Below are 24,254 nucleotides of genomic sequence, written 5' to 3' on the forward strand. Positions count from 1 at the left end.
AGACTAAACGCAACAACCAAGCGGTTCTAAAGAAATGAGTTTTCAATTGAGAAACTAAGATAGCTGGCCACCTTCACAATCTGTGAACTCTGCTGTCCCATCCCACCGTGAGCCGCCAACCCCGAGTCACAACGGCGGGGGCAAGGGGGGTGCGGGGAGAGAGGAGGGGGGACGTGACGCTGTTTCAGCGGAGGTCCGATGCTGTGGACGTTTTACACGGCGGCAGGACAGGCGGGGGAAATGTCACTTTTTTATTCATAAAAATAAAACTCTCCACTCGGCACACGGCAGTGGCGCTCCGAGAGCAAGGCCCACGCGGCGCCGGTGAGGACGCCCCGAGGAACGCGTCCATCTTCTCCAAACGCAACGACAACAACCACGACAACAACCACGACAACGACAACCACGACAAAAACAACCACGACAACAACGACGACAACGACGACAACAACGACAACAACCACGACAACAATAAAAAAAATTGCACAGTTGATTGGTTCGAGCGCTTGCCAGCCCGACATCCACTGAACCCCCCAAGGTGACCTTTAACCCCCACCGCAAGTCCGCGACACAGCCACAGCTAAACCTTGCCAAGACGTGGGACCACAGCACCTTGGGACTGACGCCCAGAGACTGACGTCCAGCATTCTCCGAATGACGCACAGCACCCTGCGACGGATGCCGAGCAACCAGATGTACCAACCCTGCAGGCAAGGCGGCACTGTACAGCAAGCAAGGCACCCAGGAGTCACAAGAAGATGCCCAGCGACTGACGGCTTGTGAACCGAGACCCACGGCGTCACATCGCAGGAGGATCGTGGCAGGTAGTGGCGACGACCTGGGATACTTTAATCCAGCAGTGGACTGACCACTGCTGCTGATGATGACTAAAAGTACAGAGTACTTATTCTGTGAGAGTCTGCAAGTCTCTGTGAGTTGACGGATCTCTGCATGAGTCTCTGTGAGTTGACACGTCTCTGCACGAGTCTACGAGTCTCATCCTCAGTTCTCTGGGTGGACACCCGATACGGAGCCGGGCACCCCACTCAAGGTCGCTGTCCACAGCGACGCCAGCAGCGGTGCCACGGGGCAACGACCCCCCTCAGTGCGCGCCGTCTCGGCTGCTGGCGCCGCCGGCGTTGGTGCTGGCGTCAGCAGGGCAGCTTCCTCTTTCCGTATGTCCTGGCGCCGGGGCTTCGGTGCCGCACGGACGACAGCTCAGCTGGCGGAGACTCCTGGCTGCTGTTGCTGCTGCTGGTGGTGGTGGCGCCACCTGCTGGGACGGATTCACGCTCATCAGCTGGGCACGGCTGGCTGCGTACGGTGCGAAAGAGGTTCAACATATATACTGCCCATAGACTCAACGCTGCCCATAGACTCAACGCTGCCCACAGACTCAACGCTACCCACAGACTCAACACTGCCCACAGACTCAACACTGCCCACAGACTCACCGCTGACCATAGACTCAACGCTGCCCATAGACTCAATGCTGCCCACAGACTCAACGCTACCCACAGACTCAACACTGCCCACAGACTCAACACTGCCCACAGACTCAACACTGCCCATACTCAACACTGCCCATAGACTCAACACTGCCCACAGACTCACCGCTGCCCACAGACTCACCGCTGCCCACAGACTCAACGCTGCCCACAGACTCAACGCTACCCACAGACTCAACGCTGCCCATAGACTCAACGCTGCCCATAAACTCAACACTGCCCATAGACTCAACACTGCCCATAGACTCAACACTGCCCATAGACTCAACGCTACCCATAGACTCAACGCTGCCCATAGACTCAACGCTGCCCATAGACTCAACACTACCCGTAGACTCAACACTGCCCATAGACTCAACACTGCCCATAGACTCAACACTACCCATAGACTCAACACTACCCATAGACTCAACACTACCCATAGACTCAACTCTACCCATAGACTTAACGCTACCCATAGACTCACACCCCCCGGGGGTGCGAGATGCCCTTCTGGGGGTCGCGAAACATGGCCAGATTGTTTGTAGAAGGTAAATCATCGAAAACACTAATTTAGCACGAGCACATTAAGTATAAAACCCTATGTATTTATTAACATTAAACATGTTTGTAGCAAGTGAGATCCAAAGGGATGCAAGGCTGCAATAGAGGTTAACAACTGCTGCTCTAGTACATAGGGTGCTTCAAAATGGGACAAAATGGGATGATCGTTTTTAATGGAAACGGAACAGATAATAAAGACACTGTAACATGATAGCAAATGTCACGTTAACAGCTTCAAAAGCCAAAGCGTCTCCACTTGTTCGCCATCGTTGTCAACGCGTGGCCTGGAATCTTCTCCAGGTGGTCTCCAGAGCCTGGAGGCACATTTCTTGTGTTGCAAATTCTCAGAAGTTTTTACGTTTTTTTGAAGCACCCAGTCTAATATTATCTACTGTTCCGCTCGGTTTCAGGGTAGGGAGGAAGGGAGGGAGGGAGGAAGGAAGGGAGGGAGGGACCCCCTCCCGACCCCCACCCCCCCCGTGGCTCACTGGGCTCCGTGGGAGGGGTAGAGGCGGCGCTCGCGAGGAGTGGGGGGGGACGGATGATAGGCGACTGCGTGAGCGCCAGGAGGCCGCGAGCCGACAGCTCCCGGTGTCTCCCTCCTGCCGGGACAATTGTGGCACAAATCAGAATGTTTATTCAGACCGCGGGAGGAATCCGATGAGCTATGAAGCCAGATATTCAAAGAGCTTATTTTTGCACATTCTTGCGTGCCATTATGTTTGTTGGTGTTGTGTTTAGTGTTTTAAATTTGTTTACTGAATGAAATGGGCATGAATATACAAATAGACAACAATATCCTATATTCTTGGTTCTTTCGGTAAAGTCACGTAGAAGGGAAATAATAAAATAATACAAATATTATACCGAAAGAACCAAGAATATGAATCCCTGCAGTCACGAAAGCTTTCAATCGAAACAATATCCTACTTTAAAAAGTTATTGTATTTACTGTAACGTACTCACTCCAATCGAGAAGACTCTGCATGGGGGTGATGGACACACGCGCAGTATTTTCATTGTTTAACTTGTATGCAATCTTCATTTGAAGCTTTCGTGACTGCAGGAATCCATACTCTTTGGTTCTTTCGGTAAAGTCACGTGGGTAGAAAAATAATCGATCACGACGTTTCGATCGCAACACAAGCAATCGTCATCAGGTGGGACAACCACAGCAAGAAAAAACTGCTGAAGTAGGTGAGGTTATGATAGTTGTTTTTTTACCCTTCTATCTGGCAACAAAACTGACACCTTTTTTACAAGGAGTCATGTTTGCATAGACCACAATACCTGCAGTCATAATGCAAACAAAAAACATAACTCTGATAGTGTGCACTGTCCTTGAAGTTGATTGGTCCACACCCGAGACAGCTTTCCTTAGAGCCTAGTCTCACATGGGTTGGACCAGATCTGTTATGTGAGACTAGGCTCTAAGGAAAGCTGTCTCGGGTGTGGACCAATCAACTTCAAGGACAGTGCACACTATCAGAGTATTGTTTTTTGTTTGCATTATGGCTGCAGGTATTGTGGTCTATGCAAACATGACTCCATGTAAAAAAGGTGTCAGTTTTGTTGCCAGATAGAAGGGTAAAAAAACAATTATATTTTTTACTGGCAAATGAGGTTCCAATGGTGTAGGTGAGGGTATATAGTAGGCCTCGGCAGTAGGGGGGGGGGGGGGAGAAGGGGGGAAGGCAGATTGGAGATGCACAGAGAGAGAGAGAGAGAAAGACACACAGAGAGTCGGAAATAACAGGTGACATAGGCAGGTAGGATGGAAACATCACAACCAGTTAAGTAAAGTATTAACTGGTTGTGATGTTTCCATCCTACCTGCCTCTCTGTGTGTCTCTCTCTCTCTCTGTGCAACTCTCTCCGATCTGCACCCCCCCCCTCCCCGTCTCTCTCCCCCCTACTGCCGAGGCCTACTATATACTACACTATACACTACACTATACACTACACTAGTATACACTACACTAGTATACACTACACTATACACTACACACTACAATACACTACACTATACACTACACTACTATACACTACACACTACTATACACTATACACTACACTCTACTATACACTACACTCTACTATACACTACACTATATACTACACTACACACTACACTACACACTACACTACACTATACACCACACTACACTATACACTACACTATACACTACAATACTACACACTACACTACCCTACTATACACTACACTATAAACTACACTACACACTACACTACTATACACTACACTACTATACACTACACTACAATACACTACAATACACTACACTACTATACACTACACACTACACTACTATACACTACAATACATTACACTACTATACACTACTATACACTACTATACACTACAATACACTACACTACACACTACACTATACAACCCCGTGCCACGGCAGATCTCTCGCCCACTTCAGCAGTTGCTTCTTGCTGTGGTTGTCCCACCTGATGACGATTGCTCGTGTTGTGATCGAAACGTCGTGATCTGTTATTGTTCTAACTTGTATGTAGTGTATAATGTCCTGCATATAATACGTTACACTGAAATCAAATAAAGCTCCTATTTCGTCACGTACACGGTGCCGATCTCCGGCCTGGTACAGCCTTTGGAGCGGTTTTGCCGGATCGGTCCGTGACCGCCGGATACTGTTGGAAGCCAGATAATGTTGGAAGCCGGATAATCACACACCAATGATCAACTGAGTGAGCGAGTGGACGTCAGCCCACGTAGCCCCCCTTCCCTCCCTCCCTCAGCAGGTGCAGGGCAGCAGCAACAACAACAACGAGTACCGCCCACGGCACGCACCGACGCACTTCACAGCCGGAGACGACGCGCGCCGGCCATCAAGTCGGGACCAGCGGCTAGCTGCCGAAAGCCCCGGGGGGAGTTGGCACCGCTGGTGACTGCGTCGATTCGCTCGTCCACGGAATGGCATGTGCATGGAGTATGACGGCGAATGAGACTGTCGTGAAGCTAAGACAAGGGCCACCTCCTCTTCTTTCGTGGGATCGACGGCTACGACCCCCTGTCATGTGCAGAATCACATTTAACCCGAACCAAAACCTACCCTAGACTAACCCTTAACCTTAGACTTAAACCCAACCTAACCTTCAATTCAACGCAACCTTAAATTTAACTTAACCCCAAACTAAACTCTCAATTAAACCTTCCCATAAACTAACCCTAACCTTAAATACAACGGAAACTAACCCCAAACTAAACACTACATTAAACCTAACCCAACTAACCTTAGCCTAACCCATCACCTGTTTTCCAACGGGGCTGCTGCTGCAATGGATGCTGCTGGTTTGGCCAAATTCCAATTCACACAGCGTGGGACGGAGGGCGGAGGAGTGTCCCAGCAGGGTGGGGTGGGCAGTGACCCAGACAGATTTCAGAACCCATCGGCGCCTCGGCCGTCCCCTGGCCAATTCGTGCCAAGAGCCGTCGAGCAGCCGGCCAAGCCCCTGGTCCCCGTGCGCCGGCCCTCCTGGCACCCACCTGCGGGGCTCGAGAAGACGTTGTCGTCGCTGCCGCTGGCGGCACTGCCGGCGGTGGTGGTAAACGAGAAGGCGGCGCTCCCTCTCGGGGAGGACCAGCCCCGCTCCGTCTCCGAGCGCGGCCGCTTGGCCTCCTTCGGCGCCGCCCACGGCACCGCGGCGCCGCCGCCGCCGCCCTCCTCCTCCTCTTCCACCGGGGAAGAGAGGCAGCGGCCGGCTCGCCTCTTCCTGCCGGAGCCCAGGCCGAAGCCGGCGCCGCCGGAGCCGCCCCACCGAGAGCCCAGGCCATACCCGGCACCGCCGCTCCACCGGGCTCCCCACGCCGCCTCCCTCGGCGGGGAGCCGTCGGGCAGCGCAAACACGCCGTCCGCCTCCGCCGCGCCGAGCCCGCCGTCCCACGGCGCCGGCTTGAGTCCGGGGGCCGCGGGAGAAGCGCCGCCGCCCGCCCGCTTCTTGCGAGGCCACCGCCGGATGGCGGGACTCTGCGCGGGCGACGCGGCGCTCGCCGCGCCGCCGGCGCTCGCCGCGCCGCCGGCGCTCTGCGGGGGCGTGGAGGACGACGCGGGCGGCGTGAGCGCGTGGCAGATGCGAGTCTGCACGCGGCGCGGGCTCGGGGAGGCCGAGGCTCGGCGCACGCGGCACGACGGCGGCGTGCGTTGATCCCCGGCCTCCGCCAGCCGCCGGTGCGATGAGTGCCGGCCGCAGCGGTGGCGCGATGCGGCGGCGGCGTCGCCGACCGGCGCCCGCGGTCGCTCCCGGCCGTCCTCGTTCAATCCCCACGAGCCGGCGCGCTTCAGCCGCGGCTCGAGCAGCCCCGAGCCCCGCGGCAGCAGCGCCGGCGGCGACGGCTCCTCCTCGTACTGGCGTCGAGCGTCCTGCCGGGGGCGGCACGAGCGGCAGGCGAACAACGCGAGTTACACGACCGCAATCGCCCGCGGCCAATCGACATTCAACGGCTTACCCAACCCCAGATCTGCCGCGTCGACTCGCGACCCTGCGATGCGGCAATGCACAGGGCTGGCACCGGCGCACGGGAGCCCATTTCGCAACTCCGTCTCCGCGGGGGGGACGTCCTCTAAGGCACGTTGCATTCCTTAGATCGGCGTGCAATAACTTCCAAGCAGACACATTCGTTGATGTCACTGCCTACCTAAAAAATAATCGTTTACAGTAGTCCCTCTGTTAACAGTGACATCGGTTAATGGTTTTTGTGGTTAATGTTTTGCCTCCCATAGGACTCCCCGTGGTTTCGACTGGTTCAAAAAATCTATCTACGTGACTTTATCGAAAGACCCAAAAAAATGTGAATTCCTGCAGTCACGAAAGCTTTAAGTCAAGACGAAATAATAGTTTAGTAAAACAGTAAACCCGGGGACGAGCGCGTCTCTACCTTGGTGGCGCTTGGGTGCCAGGCGCCAGCGGCCACTGCCGCCGGCGAGGATTGCAAGGCCTCGGCGCGCCGCTGCCTCCGGTCCACCGTGAGCCGCAGGGAGTAGCTGCCGCCGCCGCCAGGGGGGGTAAGAAGCGACGCCTGCGGCGAGGCCCACGGCGACGCCGGCAAGGTCTCCGCCGGCGCCCCGCCGGTGCCCGTCGCCTTTCGGCGCAGGCGCACGCCCACGCCCTCTCGCTTGCCACGCGGCGACGCCAGCTCCCACTCGGGTGACGCGAGGCTCCCGGCACCGGCGGGCGATGAGGAAAGCGTCGTCTCGTTCAACGCGTCGTCCTCCTCATCCTCCACATTCTCCACATCCTCCTCATCCTCCACATCCTCCTCCTCGCTCCATCTCCCGCCTCTCGCAGCGTTTCTGGAAGCAAAACCATCCGGCTCCTGTCCACGTTCTGCCGCACCCCTTTCTGCCGCCCCGCGGTCGGCCGAGCCGCTCCTCCTGCCGTCTCCACGCGCCGTCTCCACGCGGCTTCCAGCGCCAGCGCCCCCTCCGCTCGGGCACCTCCCGGGAGACCTCCCGGGAGACCTCCCGGGAAACATCCCGGGAGGTCTCCTGGGAGACCTCCTGGAAGACCTCCTGATCTCCGGTGCTGGCGCCCGTGACGCCGTCCCAACTCCGTGCTCCGGCACGCGTGAAGGCGCCGGCGGCGATTCCCGCGAGCCCCTCGCGAGCGTCTTGCCGGCGGCGGCGTCGCCTCCGAGCGGCGCTGGCGGTCGTCCCTTTGGCCTCTCGTCGCGCCCCTCTCCGACTCCGCTGGGGAACTCCGGCGGAAGCGCCAGCTGCCTCTTGGCCGGGGTCATCAGGGGCGAGCGCAGCAGGTCCGAGCACTCGCTGCGCGTCCGCGGCAAGCACCGAGCCGGCGCCCGCCTCCCGCCGGCGCCGGCGGTCGCCGACGGTGGCGGCGTTGCCAACGTGTCCTTTCCTCCGGGAGACTGGCGTGGACGCGTCCAGGGGACGACACCGCGCTCCATCGACACGGCGCAAGGGGTGCGTGGGGTGAGAGGGGTACGAGGGGTGCGAGGGGTGCGTGGGGTACAAGGGGTACGAGGAGTGCGAGGGGTCCTTGCCACGTGCCCCACACCAGGGGCCTCGGGGGTTCCAGGAACGTGACCGCTGCGAGGAGTCCGGGGCGTGGGGGTCAGGCGGCGGGGCAATCTTGTAGAGGACACGGGGGTCCCGGGGGTCCCCGGGGTGCAGGGGAAGCCTCGCGAGAACCGGGGGCTGCGGCAGGGGGGCGGCGTGCCGGGCGGGACGCGCGCCGGGCCCTCGCCGCCGTCGCGCCCCGGCGCCCGCGTTGGCGTGCGGGGGCTGCGTGACCGCGGCGGCGGCTCCGTCGTCGTCGTCGTCGTCGAGCTCGATTCGAACCGCACTTTGGAGGGAGTGCGGCGCGTGCGCCGGCTCCTGGCGGCGCTGGCGCGCGGGGGGCCGGAGGGGGCGGCGAACGGCCGCGGCGGAGGGGAAAGGCGCGGCCCAGTCGTGGCGGCGGCGCTGGCGCTCGACGGGGCGAAGAGGCGGCGCGACAGCTTCGAGGGGCTGCGCACGCGGCCCGAGAGGGCGCCGTCCTGCGGAGAGCGCCGGCCCCGCGGCACGAGCGGACGGAGACCGGGGGGGGGGGGGGGGGGGAGGGGTACAGAAGCGGCGTTCTGGTGAGTGCGCTGCTTAATCACGTCACTGTGGCGCCGTTTAATCAGCACCACGCCCGGCCACCTTTGTCTCTCCAATGCCGATGTGGGTTGGCTACATACGCTACGAAATAAATTCAACATACATAAACACGTATACACCGCACCACGTCCTCATTTAAGGCAGAGTCAACCGAGAAAAGGCCCAAGATTGGTTCATACAATCGTCAATGGTGTTAGTTGGGAGCGGGAATGGAACTCAGGTCGCCAGGCTCAGAGCTCCTTCCTCCCGCACCTCCGATTAGCACGGTTGGCTACGTACGTATCATCACGTCACTATGGAGCCGTTTAAAATACGAATGTTCATGGGCCCAATAGCAGATATTGGGACCAAATAAAGTAGCCAAACATTGGTCCAACCGATGTATTGACATGACGGGTGAATTATTTGATAGCTCCACTCATTTCAAATTGGTATCAAACAATTCACTTATCGTCGGTCACACAAAGAAACCGCGACCGCAATGAGCGTTGCCACCGCAGGTGTTAGCGACGAGCGGGGCACCTGCCCTGGGCTCATCGACTTGCTGTGGTGGTGCTACCACAGCGGCGACCAAGGCATCGCGACGCGGCGCGGCTGAAGCTCACGGCCGTGCGTCCCCCCCCTGGCCGATCGCGCCGGACCCCCCCCCCCCACCCCGCCCCCGCGGCCTCACCCGCTGGAAGGCCCCGCCGGCGAGATGCCGGGACGGCCGTGGGTCGGAGGCGATGGCGTCGGGGCTCTGCTGGGTCGCCGCAAACAGCAGCTTGCGTGGAGACGGAGCTGCGGAGGAGGAGGCGGCGGCCTTATGCGGCGACGTGGAGCGGTCTGAAAATCACAGGCGGCACGCTCAGACGCGGCACTCTGAGACGTGACACACGCAGACGCGGCAGACGTGGCACTCTGAGACGTGACACACGCAGACGCGGCAGACGTGGGACTCTGAGACGTGGCACTCTGAGACGTGGCACACGCAGACGCAGCAGACGTGGCACTCTGAGACGTGGCACTCTGAGACGTGACACACGCAGACGCGGCAGACGTGGCACTCTGAGACGTGGCACTCTGAGACATGGCACTCTGAGACGTGGCACACGCAGACGCAGCAGACGTGGCACTCTGAGACGTGACACACGCAGACGCGGCAGACATGGCACTCTGAGACGTGACACACGCAGACGCGGCAGACGTGGGACTCTGAGACGTGACACACGCAGACGCGGCAGACGTGGGACTCTGAGACGTGGCACTCTGAGACGTGGCACACGCAGACGCAGCAGACGTGGCACTCTGAGACGTGGCACTCTGAGACGTGACACACGCAGACGCGGCAGACATGGCACTCTGAGACGTGACACACGCAGACGCGGCAGACGTGGCACTCTGAGACGTGACACACGCAGACGCGGCAGACGTGGGACTCTGAGACGTGGCACTCTGAGACGTGGCACACGCAGACGCAGCAGACGTGGCACTCTGAGACGTGGCACTCTGAGACGTGACACACGCAGACGCGGCAGACGTGGCACTCTGAGACGTGGCACTCTGAGACATGGCACTCTGAGACGTGGCACACGCAGACGCAGCAGACGTGGCACTCTGAGACGTGACACACGCAGACGCGGCAGACATGGCACTCTGAGACGTGACACACGCAGACGCGGCAGACGTGGCACTCTGAGACGTGGCACTCTGAGACGTGGCACACGCAGCAGACGTGGCACTCTGAGACGTGGCACTCTGAGACGTGACACACGCAGACGCGGCAGACGTGGCACTCTGAGACGTGGCACTCTGAGACGTGGCACACGCAGACGCAGCAGACGTGGCACTCTGAGACGTGGCACTCTGAGACGTGGCACTCTGAAACGTGGCACTCTGAGACGTAGCACTCTGAGACGTGGCACTCTGAGACGTGGCACACGCAGACGCAGCAGACGTGGCACTCTGAGACGCGGCACTCTGAGACGCGGTATACGCAGACGCAGCAGACGTGGCACTCTGAGACGTGGCACTCTGAGACGTGGCACTCTGAAACGTGGCACTCTGAGACGTGGCACTCTGAGACGTGGCACTCTGAGACGTGGCACACGCAGACGCAGCAGACGTGGCACTCTGAGACGCGGCACTCTGAGACGCGGTATACGCAGACGCGGCAGACGTGGCACTCTGAGACGTGGCACTCTGAGACGTGGCACACGCAGCAGACGTGGCACTCTGAGACGTGGCACTCTGAGACGTGACACACGCAGACGCGGCAGACGTGGCACTCTGAGACGTGGCACTCTGAGACGTGGCACACGCAGACGCAGCAGACGTGGCACTCTGAGACGTGGCACTCTGAGACGTGGCACTCTGAGACGTGGCACTCTGAGACGTGGCACACGCAGACGCAGCAGACGTGGCACTCTGAGACGTGGCACTCTGAGACGTGGCACTCTGAAACGTGGCACTCTGAGACGTGGCACTCTGAGACGTGGCACTCTGAGACGTGGCACACGCAGACGCAGCAGACGTGGCACTCTGAGACGCGGCACTCTGAGACGCGGTATACGCAGCAGACGTGGCACTCTGAGACGCGGCACTCTGAGACGTGGTATACGCAGCAGACGTGGCACTCTGAGACGCGGCAGACGCGGCACTCTGAGACACGGCACTCTGCGACGTGGTACTCTGAGACGTGGTATACGCGGCAGACGCGGCACTCTGAGACGCGGCAGACGCGGCACTCTAAACGCGGCAGACGCGGCACTCTAAACGCGGCACACGCAGACGCAGCAGACGCGGCACGGGTTTCCTCCGGGTTCTCTGGTTTCATCCCACAGCTAAACCCACACGCACACACAGTGCAACCGGTATTGGACAAAACATCCCCATGCTGAAAAATGTCCTGCAAATTACTCAATTGAAATCACACGCAACAGCAGCAGCAAACCTGGCAAAAAACCCTCGTCAAAAAGAGTCTTGATTCGTGAATAAACGAGCAGAATGAAGATAATAACAATCTCAAGATGCTGATGGCCGTTTGGCAACCGTAGTTTGTCTTGTCACTTTTAGTCGCCAAGAGGAATTCGTGGCAGGACAGCGGGAAGGAGGCGGTGCCCTTTTGCGAAGGCTCCTCATCCAGCAGCGGATTAACCACGGCTGACGATGACGCCGACGGGCAGTTGCCGTAACCCCCGACCCACCACCCACCTCTGCCGGCCTGGCTGCCCTGCGTAGCAGCGGCGGCGGCCTCCTGCGTTGAGACGGAGGCGGCGGCACGAGAGAGCGGCTGAGAGGCGGCGTAGAAGGAGGAGCGGCGCGAGTGGAGCCGCGGGCTGCGGCGCACATCCTGGGTCCCCGCGGCTGCAAAGCACACCCAGCGTCGTCGTCGTCATCACGGTCGTCGTCGTCAACGCCATCGTCATCAGCAACACCATCATCATCATCATCACGGTCGTCATCGTCAACGCCATCGTCATCAGCAACACCACCATCATCATCACGGTCATCATCGTCAACGCCATCGTCATCAGCAACGCCATCATCATCACGGTCATCGTCGTCAACGCCATCATCATCAGCAACACCATCATCATCACGGTCATCATCGTCAACGCCATCGTCATCAGCAACGCCATCGTCATCACGGTCATCATCGTCAACGCCATCGTCATCAGCAACACCATCATCACGGTCATCATCGTCAACGCCATCATCATCAGCAACGCCATCGTCATCACGGTCATCATCGTCAACGCCATCGTCATCAGCAACACCATCATCATCACGGTCATCATCGTCAACGCCATCGTCATCAGCAACACCATCATCATCACGGTCATCGTCGTCAACGCCATCATCATCAGCAACACCATCATCATCACGGTCATCATCGTCAACGCCATCGTCATCAGCAACGCCATCGTCATCACGGTCATCATCGTCAACGCCATCGTCATCAGCAACACCGTCATCATCACGGTCGTCATCGTCAACGCCATCATCATCAGCAACACCATCATCATCACGGTCATCATCGTCAACGCCATCGTCATCAGCAACGCCATCGTCATCACGGTCATCATCGTCAACGCCATCGTCATCAGCAACACCATCATTGTCAACACCATCATCGTCACGGTCATCGTCGTCAACGCCATCGTCATCAGCAACACCATCATCATCACGGTCATCATCGTCAATGCCATCGTCATCAGCAACACCATCATCACGGTCATCATCGTCAACGCCATCGTCATCAGCAACGCCATCGTCATCACGGTCATCATCGTCAACGCCATCGTCATCAGCAACACCAACATCATCACCATCATCGTCAACGCCATCGTCATCACGGTCGTCATCATCAACGCCATCGTCATCAGCAACACCATCATCATCACCATCATCGTCAATGCTATCGTCATCAGCAACACCATCATCATCACCATCATCGTCAATGCCATCATCGCCGTCAATGCCATCACCAGAAACAAGATTGTCACAATGATCATCATCGTCAACGTCATCGTCAATGCTATCGTCACCAAAAACACGATTGTCATCACAATCATCGTTGTCATCAACACCATCGTCGTCATCAACACCATCGTCACCAGCAACACCATCGTCATCACTATTATCATCAACACCATCATCGTCATTGTTGACATCAACATTCATCGTAAACACCTTTTACACCACCAACACCACCATCAACAACAACACTACCACCACATGACAACACTGTGACAACATTGCATCATGACGTATCAATCACCACCGCCACATAAACCATCACCGCCACCACAATAACCATCACCACATTAACCATCACCACCACCACATTAACCATCACCACATTAACCATCACCACATTAACCATCACCACCACATTAACCATCACCACCACATTAACCATCACCACATTAACCATCACCGCCACCACAATAACCATCATCACCACCACATTAACCACCACCACATTAACCACCACAACCACATTAACCACCACCACCACATTAACCATCACTATCACTTTAACCATCACCACCACAACCACATTAACCATCACCACCACTTTAACCATCACCACCACCACTCTAACCATCACCACCACCACATTAACCATCAGCACCACCACCACCACCACATTAACCATCAGCACCACCACCACATTAACCATCACCACCACCACCACTTTAACCATCACCACCACCACCACTTTAACCATCACCACCACATTAACCATCACCACCCACCACCAACCACCACCACTTTAACCATCACCACCACCACATTAACCATCACCACCACCACCACCACCACTTTAACCATCACCACCACATTAACCATCACCACATTAACCATCACCACCCACCACCACCACCACATTAACCATCACCACCACATTAACCATCACTACATTAACCATCACCACCACCACATTAACAACCACCACCACCACCAACACATTAACCATCACCACCACTGCCACATTAACCATCACCACATTAACCATCACCACATTAACCATCACCATCACCACCACATTAACCACCACCACCAACACATTAACCATCACCACCACCGCCACATTAACCATCACCACATTAACCATCACCATCACCACCACCGCCACATTAACCATCACCACCACCACATTAACCATCACCACCACCACTTTAACCATCACCACCACCACCACCACATTAACCATCACCACATTAACCATCACCACCCACCACCACCACCACATTAACCATCACCACCACCACATTAACCATCACCACCACATTAACCATCACCACATTAACCATCACCATCACCACCACCACCACATTAACCACCACCACCAACACATTAACCATCACCACCACTGCCACATTAACCATCACCACCACATTAACCATTACCACATTAACCATCACCATCACCACATTAACCATCACCATCACCACCACATTAACCACCACCACCAACACATTAACCATCACCACCACCGCCACATTAACCATCACCACATCAACCATCACCATCACCACCACCGCCACATTAACCATCACCACCACCACATTAACCATCACCACCACCACATTAACCATCTCTACATCAACCACCACCGCCAGCAGCGGCACGGCCCCTGTGCGCACCTCGGTGGAGAGGCTTGCACGGAGACTCCTGCACCACGGTGACGCTGGTGCCGTCGCACGCACCATGCTCCCTACGCACACGCAAAGACAAAGATCCCCGTATAGCCTTAACACACTGTTGGGGCAAGTGCTGTTAGCGAGCACCTATGAAGGCCGGCACGGCACACGAGGGGATTGGTGGTCAGCCCCACGCCTGGCCGCCTTTGTCTCCCCAGCGGCGATGTTTACACACCGCACCAGGTACTCATTTGAGGCTGAGTCGACCTAGGGGAGGTCCAGGACCGGTTCAGATAATCGTCACTGGTGTTGGCCATGAGCAGGAATGGAATTCGGGGTTTAAACTAAACTATGTTTTAACACGTAGGCTTTCGCGACCAATATCATCTATAATAGGGTTTTTTTTGTTGGGTTAGATCGTGTAATTTGTCTGGCTGTCGCCTGATGAAGCTAGTTGTAATTACGGCGAAACGTCGTACTCAAGATTGTAAATGTTGTGGCTTGGCTCTCCAACACACCGGTTAGTGCTGTACTAGTGACGAATTGGCACGTTTACGTGACAACCTTTACTAGTTGGCTGTGTCGGGTGGTGGAAGCGGGGGGTTTAACAACACATTTATATAATTATACGCGATCTAACCCCCCAAAAAACGCTCTATTAAAGTGACCAGGTAAGGCCCACTGAGCTATGTAGCTTCTTTAAAAGCGACCTGGCTATCACAACTGACAGCTCAACGAAGGGGCTTCTCACGTTGAAATGTAGAACAGCCAGATACCGGATTACCCGGAGATAATTCCACGCGGCCACATGGAGAGCATGCCAACTCCAAATAAACAGCAGGCTTCAGGGTTGGGATCGAACCCACCGCCTCCTGCATACCAGGCGAGGTAGTTGCTTTTGTTTTGATTGCTATTTGCTTCATTGCCATAACTTCATCTCATTTTTTTCCTTTTGTCGTTTGTGAGACTCATCCTGGTCTCTGAAGATCTCACCTGTCAGTCTCTAGGCGGGCCTGTGGGTGTCTACGGGAGTCTGTGGGTCTCCGAGTCTGTGGGTCTCTACGTGAGTCTCTACGCGAGACTGTGGGTGTCTATGGGAGTCTGTGGGTCTCTATGCGAGATTGTGGGTGTCTACGCAAGACTGTGGGTCTCTACGGGAGTCTGTGGGTCTGTACGCGAGACTGTGGGTGTCTTCGCGAGACTGTGGGTCTCAGAGTCTGTGGGTCTCTACGTGAGTCTGTGGGTCTCTACGTGAGTCTGTGGGTCTCTACGTGAGTCTGTGGGTCTCTCCGTGAGTCTCTACGTGAGTCTGTGGGTCTCTCCGTGAGTCTCTACATGAGTCTGTGGGTCTCTACGTGAGTCTGTGGGTCTCTACGTGAGTCTGTGGGTCTCTGTGAGGCTGATGGAGCCCCGGTGGGTGATGCAGGGCGCCCACCTGCCCTTAACCTGCGCCTTGAGCAGCCGTTGGGAGCACTGCTTGTGCGACGGCGTCTCCGCCACCTGCCGCGTCAGCAGCTTCACAGCGCCTGCAGAGACAAAGATCCCCCTGTAGCCTTAACAGGGTGTTGGGGCAAGTGCTATAAAACTTAAAAACTAGTTTTATTTTACCAGGTAAGGTCCACTGAGCTGCTATGTAGCTCTTTGTCAGAAACGACCCGGCCGTCACTCAACGAAGTGGCTTCCCACGTGGAAATGTATAGCAGCCAAATACTCGAAACGCGTGATGTTGATTATTAATGTGGTGGGCAAAACAGGAGGACCTGGAGAAAAATCCACTCAATCACGGGGAGAGAGACATGCAGACTCCAAATATACAGCGTCAGGGTCGGGATCGAACCCACGACCTCCAGTCTACTGGAACGCCCCTTGCTTACCTTTCCTACACTTTGCACTCCGATCGTTTATTTTATTTTTGTTGTAACTTTCTGACCTGCCCTTATTGTGAGAAAGAGCTTCATAGTTCATCGGATTCGTCCCGTCTAAATAAAGATTCTGATTCTGATTACGAGGGGGTGGGTGGCCAGCGCCATGCCCGGCCGCCTTTGGCAACCCAGTGGCGATGTTTTACACACAGCACCAGGTACTCAATTGAGGCCGAGTCGACCTAGGTCAGGCCCAGGAACAGTTCATCTCATCATCACCAGTGTCGGCCGTGAGCGGGTATCCAACTCGAGTCACAGAGTTTGTAGCACAGCGCACGAACCGCTACACTACGGCTCCCCCCACACACAGGGTAGCACACACACACACGCACGCACACACACACACGCACGCACGCACACACGCACGCACGCACGCACGCACGCACGCACGCGGGGGCGTGTCATTTGTTGCAGAGGTTCGTGGTTCTAATCCGGCAGGCGGCCCTGGTTATTACCGGGGTATATCCGCAATGCTGGATTCCAGGCCACGTGCGTAGCCACCACCGCCGGGGCCTTTGAATCCTCTCCCGTTCCGAGATGACTAAGTTGCAGGGTGGCGGTCACCGCTGTGTCTCGGAATGTGCGAGCGGTTTGGTGTTCATTTTATTTAGAGGCGTAGTCATGCCCCGTTGTTTTTAAAGACGTTGTTAATCATCGTAGAGAACCGTAGTGACACAACCGCCACACTCTACGATAGTCAGCGCCAAACTGTGCCACACGCCCTCCAGCATGGCCTTGTGGGAGCCGTTACGATGACGCACACGTGTACATCGGAACGGAATAACTGATGACGTACACCACGTACACCATCGCTACAGGAGAGGGTTGAGCTCTCATCCCAACCATCTCCCATGTTCCTGGGCTCTCCCTCTCCCTCCACCAATCCCACGACCCCCTCAACTCGCGCTGCTCAAACCGAACTTTAAGGAACATGGGCTGCGGTTCTCTTCTTTCGAACTCTGCTGTCCGGTCAGGTTCAATCGCCCGCCCCGCTCAAACAAGTTTAAATGTTAACGTACAATTGGGGTAGGCATCACCGACGACCCGTACGTTACCTCTCGAGGAGCCGGGGCGTCCGTGCTGCTGCTGGGAGCGCGGCCGCTTGCGCCCCGGCGAGCTGAGCTCCCGGCTGAACAGACTCCTGCGCACCTTGGTGGTGACATCTGGCGAGAGAGCGAGTGAGACGCGGCCACGTCAGCCTCGCCGTGGTGGGGGGGGGGGGGGGAGCGGGGGTGGACAGCCGCACGGCAAACCACCCGCACCGGCGGCTCCGCCGAGCGTCACGATGAGGTGAACTGGGAATTAGTGAACGGGGGATTAGTGAACGAGGGGTTTAGTGAACGGAGAATGAGTTCACGGGGGGATGAGTTCATGGGGGGATGAGTTCATGGGGGATGAGTTCATGGGGGGATGAGTTCACGGGGGGATGAGTTCACGGGGGGATGAGTTCACGGGGGATGAGTTCATGGGGGGATGAGTTCACGGGGGGATGAGTTCACGGGGGGATGAGTTCACGGGGGATGAGTTCATGGGGGGATGAGTTCACGGGGGATGAGTTCATGGGGGGATGAGTTCACGGGGGATGAGTTCATGGGGGGATGAGTTCACGGGGGATGAGTTCATGGGGGGATGAGTTCACGGGGGATGAGTTCATGGGGGGATGAGTTCACGGGGGATGAGTTCATGGGGGATGAGTTCACGGGGGGATGAGTTCATGGGGGGATGAGTTCACGGGGGATGAGTTCATGGGGGGATGAGTTCACGGGGGATGAGTTCATGGGGGGATGAGTTCACGGGGGATGAGTTCATGGGGGGATGAGTTCACGGGGGGATGAGTTCATGGGGGGATGAGTTCACGGGGGATGAGTTCATGGGGGGATGAGTTCACGGGGGGATGAGTTCATGGGGGGATGAGTTCACGGGGGATGAGTTCATGGGGGGATGAGTTCATGGGGGGATGAGTTCATGGGGGGATGAGTTCACGGGGGGATGAGTTCACGGGGGATGAGTTCATGGGGGGATGAGTTCACGGGGGATGAGTTCACGGGGGATGAGTTCATGGGGGGATGAGTTCACGGGGGGATGAGTTCACGGGGGGATGAGTTCACGGGGGATGAGTTCATGGGGGGATGAGTTCACGGGGGGATGAGTTCATGGGGGGATGAGTTCATGGGGGGATGAGTTCATGGGGGGATGAGTTCATGGGGGGATGAGTTCACGGGGGATGAGTTCATGGGGGGATGAGTTCACGGGGGGATGAGTTCACGGGGGGATGAGTTCATGGGGGGATGAGTTCACGGGGGATGAGTTCATGGGGGGATGAGTTCATGGGGGGATGAGTTCACGGGGGATGAGTTAACAACGGCAGAGAGAGCGACTGATGAGGGCGGCTCTTCACCTTCGGATGTCTCGGCCTTCGCTGCGTCCGGAGCGGTGGGGACCGGGGCGGATGAGACGGATGAGCCACTCCGGAGCGATCTCTCCTGCTCGCAAAGACGGGGACATCGCTCAGCACTCCGTCATCACCACAGTCACCACCAGCGTACCGTCATCACCAGCGTACCGTCATCACCAGCGTACCGTCATCATCAGCGTACAGTCATCACCAGCGGACCGTCATCACCAGCGTACCGTCATCACCAGCGGACCGTCATCACCAGCGTACCGTCATCACCAGCGTACCGTCATCACCAGCGGACCGTCATCACCAGCGTACCGTCATCACCAGCGTACCGTCATCACCAGCGTACCGTCATCACCAGCGTACCGTCATCACCAGCGTACCGTCATCACCAGCGTACAGTCATCACCAGCGGACCGTCATCACCAGCGTACCGTCACCACCAGCGGACCGTCACCACCAGCGTACCGTCATCACCAGTGTACCGTCATCACCAGCGTACCGTCATCACCAGCGTACCGTCACCACCAGTGTACCGTCATCACCAGCGTACCGTCATCACCAGTGTCCCGTCATCACCAGTGTCATCACCAGGATTGTCGTCGTCAGCAACATTGTTGTCAAAAGCACTGTCATCATCATCATCGTAATCATCATCCACATTGTCAACACCATCATCACAGTGCAACACAAATACAGGCGGTCCCTGTTTTAACGACATTAGAATGTTCGTGTGTGTGTTGAACTTCTTTCGCACAGTACGTAGCCAACCGTGCGAGGTGATGATTGCGAGCTAGGTGATGATGGTGGGATGGGTAATGGTGGTGATGGTGAGTAGGATGATGGTAATGATGGTGAGTAGGGTGATGATGGTGAGGAGGGTGATGATGGTGAGGAGGGTGGTGATGGTGAGTAGTGTGGTGATGGTGAGTAGGATGATGGTAATGATGATGAGTAGGGTGATGATGGTGATGATGGTGAGGAGAGTGATGATGGTGGTGATGATGGTGGTGATGGTAGTGATGGTGAGTAGGGTGGTCACGGTGAGTAGGGTGGTGGTGAGGAGGGTGATGGTGAGGAGGGTGATGATGATGAGGAGTGTGATGATGGTGGTGATGGTGAGTAGGGTGGTCACGGTGAGTAGGGTGGTGGTGAGGAGGGTGATGGTGAGGAGGGTGATGATGATGAGTGTGATGATGGTGGTGATGGTGAGTAGGGTGGTGATGGTGTGGAGTGTGATGATGGTGGTGATGGTGAGAAGCGTGATGATGGTGGTGATGGTGTGTAGGGTGGTGATGGTGAGGAGGGTGATGATGGTGGTGATGGTGAGGAGGGTGGTGATTATGTGTAGGGTGATGATGGTGAGGTGGGTGGTGATGATGGTGGTGAGGAGGGTGATGGTGGTGAGGAGGGTGATGATGGTGAGGAGGGTGATGATGGTGGTGATGGTGGTGATGGTGAGGAGGGTGATGACGGTGGTGATGATGGTGATGGTGAGGAGGGTGATGACGGTGGTGATGATGGTGATGATGGTGAGGAGAGTTATGATGGTGAGGAGAGTGATGATGGTGGTGATGGTGAGTAGGGCGATGAGGGTGAGGAGGGTGATGATGGTGAGGAGGGTGATGATGGTGAGGAGGGTGATGATGGTGAGGAGAGTGATGATGGTGGTGATGGTGAGTAGGGTGATGATGGTGGTGATGGTGGTGATGGTGAGGAGGGTGATGACGGTGGTGAGGAGGGTGATGATGGTGAGGAGAGTGATGATGGTGGTGATGGTGAGTAGGGCGATGAGGGTGAGGAGGGTGATGATGGTGAGGAGGGTGGTGATGATGGTGGTGAGGATGAGGTGTGCAAGCGGGCGGTGCTCACCTTCCTCACCGCGCGGCTCGGCACCTCGATCTGGCGCCGGCTCTGCACCGCCTCGCACACGCTGGGGTGTCGCACCAGCACCCGGCTGCGGCCAAACCCAGAAGAGGAGGACACAGTCGGCAAAGAGAGACAAAGATCCCCTCTCGCAGCCCCAACACACCGTGGGGTCAAGTGCCATTAGCGGGCGTACCATGGGGGTGGGCGGCCAACACCGCTGGCGATGTTTTACACATCGCGCCAGGTACTAACATTTGAGGCCGAGTCGACCTAGGGGAGAGGCCCCCAGGACCGGTTCAGATAATCGTCACCTGTGTTGGTGGCCGTGAGCGGGAATCGAACCCGGGTGGTCGGGCTCGGAGCGCGGCGTGTGCTAACGTCCGCACATGCGGTACCGCACATGCGGTACCGCACACTCAACTCGCACGCGACGAAACAACCTCATATTGCCGTCATCATCACCATCCACTCCGCTCATTTACCCGGGACAGCCTCACGGAGGCTCAAGACAATAAATTGCAAGCGATGGATTCTTCAGCGGTGGGACACGTTTGGGCCAATACTCCTTCCACTGACTTGCAGTGGCGAAATGTTAACTCCCTCGCCCGGTATGCAGGAGGCAGTGGGTTCCATTCCGACCCTGACGCCTGCTGCTGCTGTATATTTGTGTTTGCATGTCTCTCTCTCTCTCCATGTGGTCGCGTGGATTAATCTCCATGTCCCCCGGTTTTTCCCTCCACATTTAGAATGAATGTCACGCGTTTAGAGTATTTGGCTGCTCCAATAAATTTCCCCGTGATGATGACAAGTCGCTTCATTGAGCTATAATTTGTGATTGCCGGGTCCCTTCTGAAAAGAGCTATACATCTCAGTGGGCCTTACCTGGGAAAGTAAAACACTATTTAGTTTAAGGGGTGACCGGAACCAGAGGGGCGGGGGGGGGGCGTCGCCCGCAGGCGCGGCCGAGAAGTCCGGGAGAAGCCGGCTCCTACCTGCGACTCCGGCGCTCGCCGATCTCGCTGCGGTGCGACGACGACACGGAAAGATCCCCGGCGCCGCCGCCACTCGCCGGCGCCGCTCCTCCGTCATCGTCGTCCTCGTCCTCCTGCGAGGGCGAGTCCTCGCTGAAGAAGTCGTCCGGCAGCATCTGGCGGAGGCTGCGGGGGACATCCTGCCCCAGGTTGGAGTAGAGGGCTCCCAGCACCCTGGGGACGCGGCTCGCGAACCTGCGGGGACGGGTCGGCAGTCGGCGGCGACTTCTCTCACGGCGAGGACAAACTGAAACTTGTTTTGTTTTAACCAGGTAAGGCCCACATTGAGCCACAGGAGTGGTTCTTAGACCCCTCCTCAAAATGCACGATTCGTGGTATATCTGCTGCTGGATGAAGGCCTCTCTATACCATCGACAAAATTTAATTTTTATTTTATTTTACCAGGTGCGGCCTACCGAGCTATACAGCTCTTTTTCACAAGCGACCTGGCTATCACGAACGACAGCTCAACAAAAGTGGCTCAGCATCAAGTAGAAATTCATTGCAGCCAATCGGACGGGAGGGCAACAGTTCACGAAACCGAGGGTCGGCGATTTCCCCCTGCTCAGACGAGCAGCGAGGCAGTGGCGCTCACCTCCTGTTCACAGCCCTGCAGAGGCAGTGGTGGAATCCATAGCACAACACCCATCGACTTCCCCACAAAGTGGTACCTCTTTTATCGACCACAGAGAGATGATGGGCTAAGTCTCAACCCCCTGACCAGGATTTTAACTCGTTGACCTTCCCCATTGCGAGCTCTTCCGCTGAGCCACTGGGCTACGGGAGTGGCGGTGGCTAGGAGATGTTAACTACCTCACCTGGTATACAGAAGCTCGTGGGTTCGATCCTGACCCTGACGCCTGCTGCTGTATATTTGGAGTTTGTGTGTCTCTCTCTCCCTGTGGTCGCGTGGATTTTTCTCCAGGTCCACCACGCGTTTAGAGTATTTGGCTGCTACTACAATTTCCACATGACAAGCCACTTTCATAATAGAGTGCGTATGTTCGTCAGTGTGGATGTTCGTGAGTGTGGTTGTACGCGAGTGTGGATGTTCGTTCGTATCTCGGGGACTGTCTGTATACAGCTAATACGAAGTTAATTGAATGAGCCTCCCTTCTTCACACGGTTGTCTCATACTTCACTGATATTGACCACGTCAAGAAGTTGGAACCGGTACTGGGCTAGGTGCATGCATTCACCAAAACAAAGATCCCCCATATAGCCTTAAACAGGGTGTCGGGGTTAAGCGCTGTTAGCCAGCACCTATGAAGGCCGGTACGACACACGAGGGGGGAGGGGCGGAGTGGCCAACCCCAAGCCCAGCCGCCTTTGTCTTCCCAGTGCCGATGTTTTAGATTATTTTGGTGCTATAAATGTCCAAATGATTGACCACTTAGTTGAGCTATCATTTATGGCCAGGTCGCTTCTGAAAGACAAGTTAATACCTCACTGGCCTTTGCCTGGTAAGATGGGGATGGTTGAGTTTCATTTGGATGTGTTTGGGTGAAATGTTTGCCTTTCCAGTGCTTTGCACGACTATCGTGTTGTTTGTTGTTGTAACAATATGACTCCGTGCCCCTAACTGGACACGTGTGAAAAAATAAAGCTTCATAGTTCATCGGATTCCTCCTCCTGCTGCGGTATAAACCACGATTCCGATTCCGATCCACGACGAGCGTCGCCGCCTCGTCCGGAGACGATTCACCGGCGACCCCAGCCGGGGGTGGGAGCGAACCCTCACCGATCCAGGACCTCCTCGCTCAGGAACTTGTTGAGGAAGCCAGGGTCCATCGTGAGCGAGATCGTTCTCAGCAAGTCGGTCACCTGCACGCGGCCGCACAACGCTCGTTAGGAGAGACGCGAGGTGAAGGCTTGGAAGGCGGGGGGCGGACTTCGCGCGGACCGCACCGTTTCACGCCCTTTCCCCCGTCGCGACGACGTCCAGCAAGTTGCAGGATGGTGGGGTGGGGTGGGCGTCCCCCCGTTCACCGCCGAATCTCGTAACGCACCAGCGGCTCGGCATCAATTCTCATTTCAAGGGACGCATGCAGAGCGCCGTTACTCACCGCAGAGAACCGTCGCGACACGGCCGCCGTCACTCCACAATAGCTGGCGCCAAAACTGTGCCACGCGTGCCCCCTCCTGAGTGGCCTTGCGGAAGCCTCGGTACCGATAAAGTTATTTTAGTTTTTCTTACGATTC

At 56.5% G+C, this 24,254-nt stretch overlaps 1 protein-coding gene across 5 annotated transcripts in view; it reads right to left on the reverse strand.

The window, feature by feature from the left end:
• Positions 1-236: 236 nt before the first annotated feature.
• LOC144736142 (uncharacterized) overlaps positions 237-24,254 on the reverse strand; it is a 44,955-nt gene continuing 20,937 nt past the window's right edge. The window contains exons 5-18 of one of the 5 annotated variants that reach the window (XM_078618715.1): positions 23,794-23,876; positions 22,014-22,247; positions 21,025-21,109; positions 19,150-19,234; positions 17,807-17,914; positions 16,265-16,355; positions 14,833-14,903; positions 11,891-12,043; positions 9,372-9,523; positions 7,607-8,595; positions 6,976-7,558; positions 5,587-6,460; positions 2,540-2,653; positions 237-1,276 (exon numbers count right to left, since the gene is read on the reverse strand). In XM_078618715.1, coding sequence (XP_078474841.1) covers positions 1,152-1,276; positions 2,540-2,653; positions 5,587-6,460; positions 6,976-7,558; positions 7,607-8,595; positions 9,372-9,523; positions 11,891-12,043; positions 14,833-14,903; positions 16,265-16,355; positions 17,807-17,914; positions 19,150-19,234; positions 21,025-21,109; positions 22,014-22,247; positions 23,794-23,876 — 3,747 coding nt within the window. In that variant the 3' untranslated portion in view covers positions 237-1,151. Of the gene's footprint in view, positions 1,277-2,539; positions 2,654-5,586; positions 6,461-6,975; positions 8,596-9,371; positions 9,524-11,890; positions 12,044-14,832; positions 14,904-16,264; positions 16,356-17,806; positions 17,915-19,149; positions 19,235-21,024; positions 21,110-22,013; positions 22,248-23,793; positions 23,877-24,254 lie in introns of all 5 variants that reach the window. The other 4 variants (XM_078618716.1, XM_078618714.1, XM_078618713.1 and 1 more) reach the window with 4 other exon arrangements.

Source organism: Lampetra planeri, chromosome 59 (genome assembly GCF_965212315.1).
Source record: "Lampetra planeri chromosome 59, kcLamPlan1.2.h2, whole genome shotgun sequence".
In the NCBI taxonomy this organism is placed as follows: domain Eukaryota; kingdom Metazoa; phylum Chordata; class Hyperoartia; order Petromyzontiformes; family Petromyzontidae; genus Lampetra; species Lampetra planeri.